The sequence below is a fragment of the Gymnoscopelus braueri genome, assembly GCF_963280865.1.
Source record: "Gymnoscopelus braueri genome assembly, chromosome: 24".
In the NCBI taxonomy this organism is placed as follows: Eukaryota; Metazoa; Chordata; class Actinopteri; order Myctophiformes; family Myctophidae; genus Gymnoscopelus; species Gymnoscopelus braueri.
The window spans coordinates 25,013,468-25,028,834 of NC_137626.1; the positions used below are offsets into that span (position 1 = coordinate 25,013,468).

The 15,367-nt window shown below is 41.0% G+C and overlaps 3 protein-coding genes across 6 annotated transcripts in view; 1 reads left to right on the top strand and 2 right to left on the bottom strand.

Annotated features, from left to right (window-relative positions):
- acp2 (acid phosphatase 2, lysosomal) overlaps positions 1-856 on the bottom strand; it is a 31,796-nt gene extending 30,940 nt beyond the window's left edge. For both annotated transcript variants that reach the window (XR_013932730.1, XM_080422683.1), the window contains exon 1: positions 589-856. Coding sequence is in view for 1 of the 2 variants with exons in the window: in XM_080422683.1 (XP_080278809.1) it covers positions 589-684 (96 nt within the window). In the remaining variant the exon portion in view is untranslated. The remainder of the gene's footprint in view (positions 1-588) is intronic.
- Positions 857-2,114: 1,258 nt separating this feature from the next.
- On the bottom strand, positions 2,115-3,923 carry LOC308080398 (tubulin-specific chaperone A-like). The gene has a single exon (XM_080422240.1). It carries the CDS (start codon positions 3,809-3,811, stop codon positions 3,473-3,475), a length of 339 nt encoding a protein of 112 aa, XP_080278366.1. The 5' UTR covers positions 3,812-3,923; the 3' UTR covers positions 2,115-3,472.
- Positions 3,924-5,193: 1,270 nt separating this feature from the next.
- Positions 5,194-9,550, top strand: LOC308080407 (putative N-acetyltransferase 16). 3 transcript variants are annotated; one of them, XM_080422250.1, is made up of 5 exons: positions 5,194-5,338; positions 6,761-6,971; positions 7,515-7,624; positions 8,171-8,273; positions 8,591-9,550. In XM_080422250.1, the coding sequence occupies exons 2-5, from the start codon at positions 6,783-6,785 to the stop codon at positions 9,170-9,172; spliced, it is 984 nt and encodes a 327-aa protein (XP_080278376.1). In that variant the 5' UTR covers positions 5,194-5,338; positions 6,761-6,782; the 3' UTR covers positions 9,173-9,550. The 3 variants fall into 3 exon arrangements, with proteins under 3 accessions (XP_080278376.1, XP_080278377.1, XP_080278375.1); XM_080422251.1 differs by having other exon boundaries at positions 6,776-6,971; XM_080422249.1 differs by having other exon boundaries at positions 5,194-5,332.
- The last annotated feature ends 5,817 nt before the right edge of the window (positions 9,551-15,367 follow it).

Here is a 15,367-nt window from a genome sequence, read left to right on the forward strand (position 1 = left end):
CCCAAAACAAACATGGCTTTATTGACACTGTCAGCACATAAGACAGTGACAGCCACCTAACAGTCAGGTGACTGTTAGACCATCACCAGAAGCTATGCAGGCTGCCCTTCCTCATCCTTCTCATTACAACAAGTAGCCTCCATTTACATCAATATGCTGTATTTTGCTAGCCTCAGATCAAGACTATCATATATGTATTTGATCGATTTTGACATACTAAAGTAAAGGTCAGACTAGATTAAATACATCTATGATAGGCTTGATCCAAGGTAGCCTTGGATCAAGACTATCATAGATGTATATATTTTTTACCGAGTCTGACTTTTACTTTCGTAGATATATAAAAATGTCAAAATACATCTATGATAGTCTTGATGCAAGGCTAGATCCAATGCTAGTGTTTTGTCAGCATGTGCCATGTGAGAACCATGTAAGATTTAACCACTTAAGCCCTATTTTATATTTTTAGAAGAATTTAGAAATGTTTAGAAAAAAATCCAGGATATATTTTTTTTTTTAAGTACACATTTTGGTAGGTCAGAGTGAAAGAGGTTAAGAAGGAAAGTGTAACTTAACCTTTTTACTCACCACTGTCACGTAAGATAACGTTCTGTCTGCAGACACTGCGGGGTCCCACACACAACCCAAGCCCACCAGCAGGAGATATGCCGCGTTGGACAACATTGTTGCGTGTTGTCTAGCTCGACAAGACCTCTAACCATACACATACATACACACACAGCTTACAGCGAAGAACCACAGGCAGTTACAGTGAAAACACAGTAAAAACATAGACAATCTACAGTAAACAGCTATTGTTTGAGTGAGCAGCTCACGCGCCAGCTTCCTCCTTAGTCCTTTCGGGGGACTGTGTTGTCATCGGTGTTGCCAGATTGTGCGAGAGAAATAAGCAACCAGGTCTATGAAAACAAGCCCCAAATAAGGAACATGAGTAAACGACGTTATGAAACAAGCCCAAATAAGCAACTACACTCTAGAAACAAGCCCAAAAAAACGCAACTAGCCTGACCAATATTTATAAGCAACTTTACAGAAAAAGAAGCCGCTTATAATAAGCGGACATGGCAACGCTGGTTGTCATTGTGGAGAAATCAGTCATGTCACTTTTAATAGAAATTGTACTTCCGGTAGCTGCACTTCAAAATAAGATCAATGAATAAGACCAACGATGATACATTTTACGCTATTATTCATTTATTTACGAAAAACAAATAGTGTATTGTAAAAAAGTAGATTTTGCTAATAGGAATGTGAAGAAGAAAACTCACAAACATAAGTTTGTGTATCTATATCATATTATATTCATATTATAGATAGATGCCATAAATTCTAATCCCAACAGGTCAGGTCTTATTGTATTGAAGTAATTTTTGTGCTTATGTAAAATATATATAATTTGACTTGCGTGATTAATCCTTCCAGCTGTTATCCTGAATAACACCACATCACAGCCAAAATATACTGATATTTTCTTTTTGACAGTATTTTATTTTGAATGCAGAATGCGTTTCCCCTGAATGGTGGTAGCTTATTTCCGCTCATCTAACGCAGGTCGCACACTGATCATGAGATCCTCATCATGAGATGTGGTTGTCTTGTCATCAATACTGTATCAATACTGCAATGTAGAAGTCCGGAATTCAAATGTACTTAAGGTACCAAAGTAGAAAGTACTCATTATGCAGAATGTCCCGTTTCACCAAGTTTTCAAATGTATAAATATATTTTGAAAATAGCAGATCTACAAGCTCACAATGCAGCATTGTTAGCTTGTAGATCGGCTATTTTCAGATGGCCGAAATGTATATAGGGCTGAAGTGGTTAATGTATGTTTTGTAACAATAATCAGAATCTACAAAGTAACTAACTAAAAAGGTTTTCTAAAAATTGTAGCGAAGTAAAAGTACAATATTTGCCTCTGAGATGTATTGGAGTAGAAGTAGAAGTAGCCTACTGAAAACTGGAAATACTCGAGTAAAGTAAAACAAATACCTCAATATTGTACAGTACTTGAGTAAATATACTTAGTTACTTTCCACCATGGGACATTATGGTTGCCCGCAGTCCACACCATAGAGAAGTCAAGTCAGTAGTCCACACATTGAGTTTGTTTATTGAACTGAAACCACGTTTATTGTGATCATTGTAAACATAGGATAGAAATTAATTGTGACTATTGTAAACATAGGAAAAGCATGTTAAAACCAGGTACACAGTGTTAATTAAATGACAAAACAGGAATCACTCCCCCCTCCCATGTTTTCATCTCCATGTGTCCATCCATTGTCCAAACAAAACACGGACTAAAACTGGAAATAAATGCATAAGGTTCACTTTGAACTTTTGTCAACTCTTTAGGCTAGATCCATGTGTCGAAGGCACCCAAATTGGAAATAAATGCATCTTCACTTTGAATTGTTATATTCTTTCTTTAGGTCCATGTGTCCAAACAAGGCCTAAAACTAGGGTGGCCAGGCGTCCCGTTTTCAAGCTGCGTGTCCCGAGTCCCGACTATTAAATATTGTGTCCCGGTTTTCAACATGCACAACCAAAATTGTCCCGGCTTTGCCCTTGCCCAAAATTTACGAATAATAGTTTACAGTGGTTGCATAGGCGTTTATCATGTTCTTTTCATGTAAACAAGCTCACACCCAATCAGAAAACATGGACAAAATCCACTGCGTGTCTGAATTCAAGCTGAGGCTGATGTTTGTCATCAATCAGTCGTAGAAACAAAACACATGAAGATATATTGATTTATTCTTTAAGCCACATCCATGTGTCCGAGGCCCCAAATTGGAAATGCATGCATATATTCACTTCGAATAGTTATTCTTTAGGTCCATGTGTGCAAACAAGGCCTACAACTAGAAACAAATGCATTGAGATTCACTTTTGATTTTCATCTCCATCATGTTGGCTAAACAAGGCGTGAACTAAAAGAACGGGACATCGAGTGGCGCAAAAATGTCATGAACATCACGGTTCATTAATTCAGTGGTTCTCAAAGTGGGGTCCGGGGAACCCCCAGGGGTCCGTCCTTGGAGGGGTTTCAGGGGGTCCCCAGCAAAATGTGTTACCGTGGCTATAAAAAAAAAAAACCAGATCTACAAGCTCGCATTAATTCAGCCATCTTCACAGAGTCCAGGGTGCTATATAGCCTCTAACAATGGTTCTCAAAGTGGATTCTAGGGAATCTCTGGGTTCCTTTTAGGGTGTTCTAAATGGACCCTTCCAAGTCTAACTCTGACAGTATACAAATGGGACCAAATGGACCCGTTAGGTTCCATTTGTATACTCTCTGAGTTAAGGGGAGGCCTTGAAATTGAAAGGTTTGAGAACCACTGCTCTATGCACTCTTCACACGGTGATCCACTCATCCATCCATCTTCAAAGAGTCCAGGGTGCTTCTGAATCTGGCCTCTAGTACGAACCCTCCTTCATAACTCATTCATTCGTCCATCTTCACAGAGTCCAGGATGCTCCTGGCCTCCACGAACTCCTCCCGCTCGGCCAGGTCCTGCTCCGTCTCCAGCAGCTGCGAGAGGTCCGCGTGGGCCGCGGTCAGGCGCCGGCGACAGTCCGGCACCATCATGCGACACTCCTGCAGCACCTCCAGCTGCTTCTTGATCACGTACCGCTGCTCCTCGTCGTCTCCCGCATCCGCCTTCAGACGCTCGATCTTGTCCTCCTGCTGCTTCACCTCCTTGATGTAGCTCACCTCCTCCTTGGCCAGCCGCCTCACCACGCCGGTTTTGATCTTGATCTGCCGTATCCTGGGATCCGCCATGGTTTTTGGTTTGGATGCTGACTGGCTATTCTGCTTAATGACACACGATAACAAACAACGCAGTTGTTAAAACGGGATAGACGCGCCTTCCAGAAACGTCCAAACTCACTCTCTGAAGGAAGAGGGAAGTAGGAAAGGATGTGACGACATATTGATTCTTTGCGTTTTTTTTGGGAATGTGTAAACCAGGTTAGAGTGCAATTACCGCCACCAGCTGGACTGGCGTGTGTGTGTTAGCACAGTGGTTCTCAAAGTGGCATCCGCAAAATGTGTTTTGTATTTTTATATAGCATCAAAATCAGTTGAACCACTTTTAACATTACATTGGCTTTGAAAACAAATGAAAAAATCTACAAGCTTGCGCTTGTTTATCACAGGACCCCAATGGAAACAAGCCATATATAGTGCTATATTGGGTTTATCCTTTTAGCATCCTCTTGTAAAGAACTGTACTTTCTGTGCTTTTTTCTTGCAAACTGTTAATAAAGTATTCAATTAATCAATCAATCAATATCCAGTGAGCTAATTACACACACACACACACACACACACACACACACACACACACACACACACACACACACACACACACACACACACACACACACACACACACACACACACACATTTTGTATTCTAATTTGTATTTGTGTTCAATTTAATCTCAATAAAATGGCTTATGCTTTGTTTAAACTAAAGCTTCTAGCCTACTTTTTGGTGAACAATTAGTTGTCATGTGGCCATTGCCTTCTGTGAGCAGAGTAGACCAATGACTCCATCTAGTGGTGGATTCAGTCATCTACGTACAGCATCTATTAATCTACCTACACATTCTGACAGTCTGTACAGTACCTATCTATCTACTAGGTTACTACTACTAGCATATTATCTACCGGTGACTTACCGTGGTGAAGTTGGTTTCAGGTTGGATATTCACCCAGTTTTCCTAGACAGACCAAAATACATCATAATGTATCTTTACTCGTGCCTATACAATTGCCCATTTTCCTTCAAAAACTATTTTAAATTAATTTCTGAAATCTAAGAAATTCAATAACTCAACATGTGATGTGACAATAAAGTTGATTCTGATTCTGAAAATAAACGTTTCCATGACACACACACACACACACACGCACACACACACACACACACACACACACACACACACACACACACACACACACACACACGACACGCATGCATGCATGATCCACTTGGAGGAGGCATATTAAAGCTGTAATAACACTGTGGACCCCCTATGGGCCCCAGACCACCTGTTGAAGACCAGTGACCTTCTCAACTCCACCGAGGTTTCATGATGTCATGAGTCAATGATCTTAAATTCCGACTAGGAACTGCAGTCAACTGGTGACGAATGTTCACATGACTGCTGCGAAATCACGGAAAGTTAATGTTTAGGCTGAGCAAGATTAGCCTAGCGGCTAGTCTGACATTGAAAGTAATAGTCTACGGTACATTGACAGACAGTGGCACTTTCATGAAAACCGTCTCCAACAAGTAAGTGTAAGTATAGCCTAGGCTACACTAATAACTGTTCGCTGCTCAGCAGTGGTGGAAAGTAACTAAGTACATTTACTTAAGTACTGTATTTACGTTTTTTTTGCCAATCATGTGAGATTTTGAGGTACTTTTACTTTACTGGAGTATTTTAAAAACAAAATCTACCTTTATTTTTTTACTCCGCTACTTCTCAGAGTCAAATATTGCACTTTTTACTCCACTAGTTACTAGTGAACATACGTGAACCACTTCAGCCCTTTAAAGGTCTTAAAAAAAATTTTAATCTATTTTTTACTTTGGCTATTTGAAAATAGCCGATCTTCAAGCTCACAAGCTAAGCTTGTATATCTGCAAATTTCAAAAGATTGTTATACATTTGAAGTTGAAACCTGTGAAATGGGACATTCTGCATAATTGGTACTTTTACTTTTGGTACTTTAAGTATATTTTGATGCCAATAGGCCTACTTATGTACTTTTACTCAAGTAAATGTTTAATTCTGGACTTTTACTTGTAACAGAGTATTTCTATATTGCAGTATTGATACTTTTATTTAAGTAAAACATGTGAGTACTAGTACCAACACTGCTGCTCAGTGCACCATGGCATGTACTATAGCCATCATCAGTCTGTAGACCAGGCAGCTCTGTATCCATGTGTAGCTTGGAAGTGTGTCAAACTGAACTTTTGAATTGATTTTGTTACTAGCAAAGAGTCTACGAGTGTAATGTAGTACATGGAATGGACTGCTGCCTATTTCTATCCAGCAAGTTATGGTGTCCTAGTGTGTGTGTGTGTGTGTGTGTGTGTGTGTGTGTGTGTGTGTGTGTGTGTGTGTGTGTGTGTGTGGGGGGCTTTATAAATAGTACACACATTGTTATATTGATATTTTTGTGTCTTAAACTGTCTGTCATTTTTTACGTTTTTTAATAAAGACAGGACAACTCCTTAATTAGTGGCAATGTTCTTCCGCTTTGAACTGCAGCCCAGTAGACTTTGGACAGGGACTTGTACTTCATTTGAGAATCTAGAGTGAGTGGACCAATGAGAGAGAGAGGGAGGGTCTTTGTAAGCTATAGTCTTCCTTGCAATGTAACACAGCTCTGTTTAGACATTTCTTTATTCGCTTTTAATTGTACATACATTATTTTGACCACTTTGCTTTGGCAATGTAAACATATGTTTTCTCATGCCAATCAAGCCCCTTTGAATTGAAAGCACAGCCACAGCATTATTTAGGGCCAGCAGTATTAGTATCCTATTAAGCTCTATTAGACAATTTCACAACAAACATTTCACTTGGAATTGTAGTGCAGTGAAAACATGACATCACAATAATAAAATGGTATAAAATTTAGACAACTTATCAGGTATTATATTAAACATCAGCACAGTTGTATGAAGTGACCTGAGGTATGTTTTCAGTCTGTGTATCCACAGGCTCGGCATGGAGAGGAACTGCGTGGGTGATCGTGAGGGTCTAACGTTCTGGTTAGCCCAGCCTGAGGACTACGAGGAGGTCATGTCCATGTCTGAAGGCATCTATGGAGGCAATGATTACCTGCCACACCGCTACCATGAGTGGCTGGAAGAACCAGGGAGGACGGTTATACTGGCACGCAGTGAGGGAAAACTGGTGAGGACACATTCTGACACATAGCGGACCATTCATTCCTGAAGGAGCACATGAGGCCAGAATTATTTGCTCCCTTGTACATCAGAATCAGAATAAACTTTATTTTAACATCAACTGGTTTACATGTGTAAAGAAGCTCCATCATTTAGATTTTTTCCAGAAATGGAGAAGAAGAAAGGGGGGGGGGGGGGGGTGCAGGGAGAAAAAATCCAACATTAAATAATGATGTCAAAGAGAACATAAAAATCTACATATATAAGACCAGCAGATACTGTAGATGACTTTAAGCATAATAGTGCAAAAGTGGTAACACGTTGGTAGGTCCAGGTATGTGCATGATTAGACATGAGGAGAAAAATATATTATATACACTGCTCAAAAAAATAAAGGGAACACTTTGATCATTCTTTTGAGCAGTTTTCGTTAGCATTATGTACACAGTTCATGAAAAAACTCAAAATAATTTAGGGATCAAAGTGTTCCCTTTATTTTTTTGAGCAGTTTATATTTCTCTGTGACACATTATTTCCCTTCCTCCACTAGGTGGCACTAGAGTCAAGCCTGGTGGTTGATGAGGGGACCACAGTGGTGGTGGAGGGTCTGAGGGTGTGTGTCTCTGCCAGAGGTCGTGGTGTGGCTGGGGTCATACAGAGGTCGGTACTCATGGTCTTTCATTATGAAAACCAATGGCAGCCTGCAACACTGCAGCTGCAACATCTAAGACAGTGTCTGTTTAAAGCCACGTTCAACCTGGCGTCCCTATTTTGGGCATGTCATTATTGTCTAAAATGTTCAGAAATAGTGAAAATAGCTATGTTGTGAATTATGTAGATAGGATATTTGCACTTTTTTTGTACAACGCCACCATGAAACAAAGTATAAAATAGGGACTGACTGATTAGGCAGAATTTACTTGGTTTAAACACATATACCTGTATACAGCAACTTTTTAGTCAGTGAGTAGCTGGCTGAAATAAATCAATATGACTAAAATCTAACTAAATTTACAGGACATGTTTTTTTTTGAAGGTCTTGTAGGTCTCGTGTCTGATGTGTAATAATTGCATATTTTATCATTTAAGTGTTATCCACACTGCAGCTTGAAGTACAAGAATTGTAGAATTTGGCTACATGTAATTCTGCTACAAACTGTATTGCGTGTGACCATAAACACCTTGAACCTTGTACTTAACCTATAGGTTTGCTGACAGTTATGTCCGACAGCTCTATCCGACCATAAAGATGAAGAGATTGACCAGACCAGATGACCAACTGGCCAAGTACAGCTTGCTGGCACAACGGGTCTGTGTGTGTGTGTGTGTGTGTGTGTGTGTGTGTGTGTGTGTGTGTGTGTGTGTGTGTGTGTGTGTGTGTGTGTGTGTGTGTGTGTGTGTGTGTGTGTGTGTGTGTGTGTGTGTGTTGTTACATACATACAATATACATATACTGTATATAGTCCGTACCATGTTTGGTTATGATAAATACTTATTAGCAAGGGCTTATTAGCAAATAATCCTTAATGGCAGACTTAGGGAGACATTAAGGCAAACAGTCTTTGCCTCTCTCCTCCTTTCTCACCGTCTTTTCATCTCATTCTCATCTCTCCTTCCGTCTTACAGGCTGTCCTTTCTTTAGTTGGTGAAGCAGAATATTTCAACAGCTTCATCTCCCACTTGAAGAACAAGTTATGTTCTGCAGGAGCAGCAAGCGCCTTAACTGTGTCCGTCCCTGAAATGGTTCCCCTGGAAAAAGAGCAGATGAGAGATGTTCTCCTTGACCCCAAACTCCACTCCAGGGTCCAGCTACCTGGCGGGGCCATCATCCAAGACTGGCAGCCGCTGCGGCCAGTCGAAGGCAACCTGGAGATCCTGGCCAGGCGGAATCTCACATGGTTGGCTGACAGCCAGGAAGCTCCTGTTTTCCTCAGTTTCTACTCGCCTCCTTACCCTGTCCCATATAATGGAGGGTCGATACGACTGAACATTGACATGTTTGGGACAGACCAGGTCCTGGCTCAGTGCGCACTGGTGGGCCTCCTTGAGAGAGTGTCTGAGAAGGGGGAGTTGAAGGGGACAGTGATTGTTCATGTTTATATGGCATTGTCACTGTGGGAGACGCTGCAGGGTTTCTGTGAGGGGCACACGGGGGTGACGAGGAATAGGGAATATTGGGAGCAGTTGTTCATGGAGAAAGAATTTTAGGGGTGAAGAGAGGTGTTGAATGTGCCTTCAAAAGTGACCATCATCGGTAATGCAGATTATTTCATCATCTTTAACCTCTTGAAACCCTATTTACCGGGGTCCCCCAGGGGTCTATACAGGGATCTATACTTGGTTCCTTCTTTCCCCTCCCCCCTCTACACCAAATCACTTCGACAATAGGCCCTCTAGAATTTCAGAGCTATTTTTGCAGAATGTTTGCCTATTATGACATGCTCAGAATAGGGACACTAGGGTTCATGTGAGTACGGTAATTCCATCCTGATTTAATATAATGTTGAAGGAAATTACTGGAACACAGCAACAAGGATCAATGTGTTTACGATCTGGTGCACTTCTCCTACAATAACTGTCTGTGGAGACAGATACTGAAGAGCTAGTGTATTGCATTCCTTTTATGTTTCTGCTATGTTTAAGATTTGTTAAGTGCATAACATTTGTAATAAATATGACTGAACAAATTTGTATACTTTTTATGTTTGTTATGTTATGTTTAATACATTAATACAATTCATTTAGACACTTCAGCTCAGGAATAACCAATACCATTTATTAACTATTTACCACATTGCATATCTCTGCTGTCCGGCAGGAACCAGCTAACTCCAAAATGTCAATTTTTCAGGAAATGAAAAAAACAAAACAAAAATGGAGTTAGGAGGTTTTGTTCATCATTGATAAGAACAGCTGAATGGACCTCCAAGCTCACAATGAGGTTGGAGGTCCAAAGGGGTTGGAGCCTGGAGTCAGCAAAACCAGCTAACTCCAGCCCCCTTTGCTGGACTTAGCTGGTTTAGCAGAAAGTTTGAGGATCCAATGGAGTTAGCTGGTTTTGTCAGAAGTCCTTTTTAATACTTTTCATTGGTTCAATGTTTTTTTTTTTTACCAACACACAGACGTAAAGGGTGTTTTATGGAAAGAAATGCAAAAGCGGAAAAATGGAGTTAGCTGGTTCCTGCCGGACAGCAATATATAACCATTTACAGCAACATTAACCATTTACTGCAATGTTATTGCATTCACATTTGGTGGTGTGACTCTGCTCATGTGATATTACAGATTACCAGCGCAAGCAGGACAACAGATCTGAAATCATGAACCCCCAGAGCAGAGCATAAAATAATTTTTTACATAACATTGAACCTTCAATGCATAATTAAACTACCACATAGATTCATAGTACAATCCATTGAACATTGAATCAGTACAATACACAGAATCATAGAACCACAGTACAACACCGAATCAACCTAACAAATATGAACTAAATGCCACAGGGAGGAGGCCGGGGAGGTAGAGGGAATTTGAAAGCAAGCAGCTGTACAACCAGCTTAGACAGCGAATCACGTAGACTGAACAGAGAACAGGCTGCTTAAATGAACCGCTGAGAGGAATGAGGGCGTGAGTGAGTTTGCTTGTAGCGAATGAGAATGGCGTGAGGATGAACGTACTGACTTGTGGGAGTACGAATGAATTAGCTTGTTAGCGAATGAATGGGGGGCGGTCCGGGGAGTGTGAACGTACAGTAGCATAAACCTCCTGCCTTCCGTGTCTACATGAACTATCGCTTCGCTGTATTAATAGTAAATTGTTTTCAATATACACTATAGCCTTATAAAGAGCAATATACATGTACAATATACAGTGTGTACACTATAGCAATATATTGATTCTTGCACATTGTAAAGGTATATACAGTTGGTAGTCGCATATACCGTACCGTATACAGTATTCCACTGAACACTTGAATGAATAAATAAAGGAATTATTGCACTTGTCTGAATCCAACATGGGTCTTTTTTCAGGTTACCAGCTAACCCTAACCGTAAGGAGGGCATACGCTAGAACAAGGGTCTTTAACGTTTTTCAGGTCAGGACCCCTTAGCTGAGAGAGAGAGGAAGCAGGGACCCCCTCTACATATTGTATAATTGTGTTGCAGATTAAACGTTTTCATAGATTTCATAGAAAGCTTCGTAGACTTATTTGACAGCACTGTCATCAGTGTTGTGTCAATTAGTGCTTTATGGTTTATTTGTTTACACATGATCTTTTCTGTTGATATGTTGTATTCATGTTAACGTGTATTTTCAGACATTGGTAAACTTGACGTTTGGCTCTGTACTTTTTTCTCTCTACATCTAAACCTCTTTGCCGAAAATAGCCGATCTACAAGCTTGAGGCGAGGTGAGCTTGTAGAGTGGCTAAAGTTCTCAGACTAAGGAGGCTAGGGTTCAGGGGGTTAATGAAAAAACAATATCCTATCACACAAAGATTTGGCGGACCCCCCTGTAGTAACTCTGAGGACCCCCCTAGGGATCCCGGATCCCCTGTTGAAGACCCCTGCGCTAGAACATCCACATGTAGGCTACTGTATGCATGTGGATATAACATCATTTGTAAACGCATGCTCTGTAATGCCTGATTTAAACTTGGTTGGATACCGATGTCGTGCACTGTAAATAGCAGTTCTACAAGCTCACAAGACATTGTGCTGTGGACTTAATGTACTAGCTGAGATATATGGATTACTGGTATATTTTATCTCTAGCAGAATCATAAATCGTAAATAAAACAAATGAAAATGAAAAAGCTGTTAAAAAACTTTAGATCTACTGTAGGTATCAAATATGTTAGATTAAGTACTGTCCCAGTGCTGCAATCTGGTGTCTGTGTATATTGTGTGTACCACCACTGCGCATTTCACTTGACTTGACAAACAACATATGTCTATTGTAATCTCGCAGTAGCTTATCGATGTTTGATTAATCCAAGGATCCCCAAGTAAATGGTCTCAGAGCAGGCCCTCAGCAATCTGTGTGTGTGTGTGTGTGTGTGTGTGTGTGTGTGTGTGTGTGTGTGTGTGTGTGTGTGTGTGTGTGTGTGTGTGTGTGTGTGTGTGTGTGTGTGTGTGTGTGTGTGTGTGTGTGTGTGTGTGCGTGCGTGCGTGCGTGCGTGCGTGTGTGTGTGTGTGTGTGTGTTCATACATGGAGGGGTTAACCTTTCAACCTTTGATCCAGATCTGGCTTACTTAGACCATGAGGCGTAGGGTTGTAATTGTGTAATTGTACTTGCCTCATTTAAGCAGGTTAGTACCAATCGCAGAGGTGTGAAGTCAAAGTTGAATCTGCATGTGTATCGTACTTGCTTCATTTAAGCAGGTTAGGACCAATCACAGAGGTGTGAAGTCAAAGTTGAATCTGCATGTGTATCGTACTTGCTTCATTTAAGCAGGTTAGGACCAATCACAGAGGTGCAAAGTCAAAGTTGAATCTGCATGTGTATCGTTGCAGGTCAGCTGGTGGGGAAAGTTCAGTGTCTTGCTCAAGGACATGTCGGCTGTATAACAAAAATAAAAACCCTCCAGTTTACAGCATGGTATCTCTGTCCTAGTCTCACCCAGCTGCACATTGTTTGTCTGAACAGGCTTTCAGTGTGTAATTACACTTAAAGTGGAAACTCCTGGTTGCTGTTGGCTCGACCATGTGACCTTGTATGCTGCTGATCTGTTTTTGTTTAGAACAGCAGAAAGCAGCTTTGTGGTACAAGGATCTGGCAACCCGGTACCCCCTAAGCTTTCAAGACTTCACTCATCACCCTCTGATCCCTAGAAATGTACAAACAAACCTCGGAAGGAAGAGATGTCACTCAAGGTCACCACCAGTAAGATTACCAGTGCTATAAGTGACTTTCTAGATCATTTTCGCTGTTGGCTCGACCATGTGACCTTGTAGGCTATGCTGCTGATCTGTTTTTGTTTACAACAGCAGAAAGCAGCTTTGTGGTACAAGGATCTGGCAACCCGGTACTTCCTAAGCTTTCAAGACTTCACTCATCAACCTCTCTGATACCTAGAAATGTACAAACAAACTTCGGAAGGAAGAGATCAACTCACTCAAGGTCACCAGTAAGAATACCAGTGCTATAAGTGACTTTTTAGATAATTTGCCCCAATTCACTGGTCAAGCCATCACACTGAGACTATAAAAGACTATAAAAGCAAATGGTGTGCATTTATATACTGTATGACGGGGTGGATTACATTCACCCATTCGCACCCCGACGGTGGAGGTAGCCATGCAAGGTAGCCTACTAGCCTGCTCTCTGTGGGAAATTAGGGGTTCAATGCCTGGCTCAAGGACACACACACACACACACACACACACACACACACACACACACACACACACACACACACACACACACACACACACACACACACACACACACACACACACACACACACACACACACAGGTAACATCAAGCAGGAATGTAGGAATAAATTAAGCAATATTTCTTCAGCCTGCACAGGTGTGCATACCGTACAACCTTCTGGCTGGGTGCTCTGCCAAGAAATGCAAACTGACTTGGAATACTTGGGAAGCACAGGAGTGGCAGCACTCCATTCTCACCAATCACACGTCAACATTTCACAGACTGCACTTATGAGCCAGTGACAAATAATACATCCTGAATCATGAAACTCCTAAGTAAGTAATACTTGATTTATACCTGTACTGTCGTACGACGGTGCCGCATGCTGGAAATGGCAGATGTACAAGCTCACAACGTGCCACGCATGCGACGTGTTTGCTTGTAGATCTGCTATTTTCGACCCGTGACACGTGGTAGTACAACAGAGTATAAATAATGCTTAAGACTTGACCTCACCATTTTTATTTCTAGCCACACCAGACAACCATGTTTCGGTAAAAGCTTTAATCAGACCACTATAACATGCGAATGGGCCAAGATTAAAAAATGCACTGAGCTTTGTCTCCCTTCAAAGCAAGTGGTTCAGACAAATCTTTTGAAGAAAAGAAAGAAAGAAAGAAAGAAAGAAAAACCTCTGGCAGCCATCACTGCCCCACTATTTGCATTGTAACTCTGTTTTTTGAGACACTAGTATTTTCGAACCCTTACATGACAACCACTTTCCATGTGGAGGTCAAAGACCTAGGGTCAGCCATAGAATGGAGCTTCAGGACACTTCAGCAGATAGACTTCTTGTACCACCAGGTCCTGAGTTACACCTCAGAGCTGCAAGTATTGTTTACAGCTAATGTGCAATATATTGTGTTAGAAACGGAGGTGGGTAGTGAGTTTCATTTACTCAGTTGCAGTACATTTACTTAAGTAATGTTTTGAATAATATAATATGCCCTTCAGTTTTAATGAAACATACACTTCACTTTTACTCAAGTATATTTGTGAAGATTTTTTTTTACATTTACTCCTTTACATTTGGGCTAAATGTACTGTGTGAAGCTTCCAGGGGATTATCATAATTATGATTAACCTGACTGTGCTATTTGCCTTACATAACAGGGTTGTGTACTGCAAGTCAAAGGTCTTCTACACTGAAAACACGATGGTGTTATTCACCTGTGCTGTTATTGTTGTTGTCGTTTACTGGTCTGACTCAAACTACCTCCTGCGGCTGCCTCAACATCAGACAGTTCAGCAGCATCATCTTGTTGTTTACATGTTGTCTAGCCCCTTCCCAAAAACTCAAACTAAAAGCTGCATATTGGCTATGCAAATAATGATAGAAGTGTACGTTACATTTAATAAAGCCATTATCTACTAACTCACAGTGAATCAAAGCAACAATAACACTCATTTAGCATGTTTATCAGAATCCCCATCGTGTCATAATCTACTTCTTTCAGTGGTGTTTGTCTCACGCTGTTTAATACTAGGCCTTTGTGTAAATCCAGGCAGAGGCGTTTGTTTTTATCAATGGTGTCAGATTAGAGGTTGCTGTTAATGCTGAGAACACATGCTACGGGCTACGATTAACCCCAATAATTCAACACTTGTCCCAAACAGACAAAGAGGCAACAGCCAAATGTCACTGGGATCACAAACACACTGTCACCAACAACACCAGAGAACGTACAGAAGAATGTACTTGTTAGATATCAGAAGGGATTATTCTTAATCCGCCGCAGTGACTGTGTGTGCATGTGATAAAAAAACAAAAACAATGAACAATATATAGTCATTAAGAGGGGATATGGGGAGACACCCCACACACACACACACACACACACACACACACACACACACACACACACACACACACACACACACACACACACACACACACACACACACACACACACACACACACACTCACACACACACACACAGCAACATAATACAGGCTGTTTG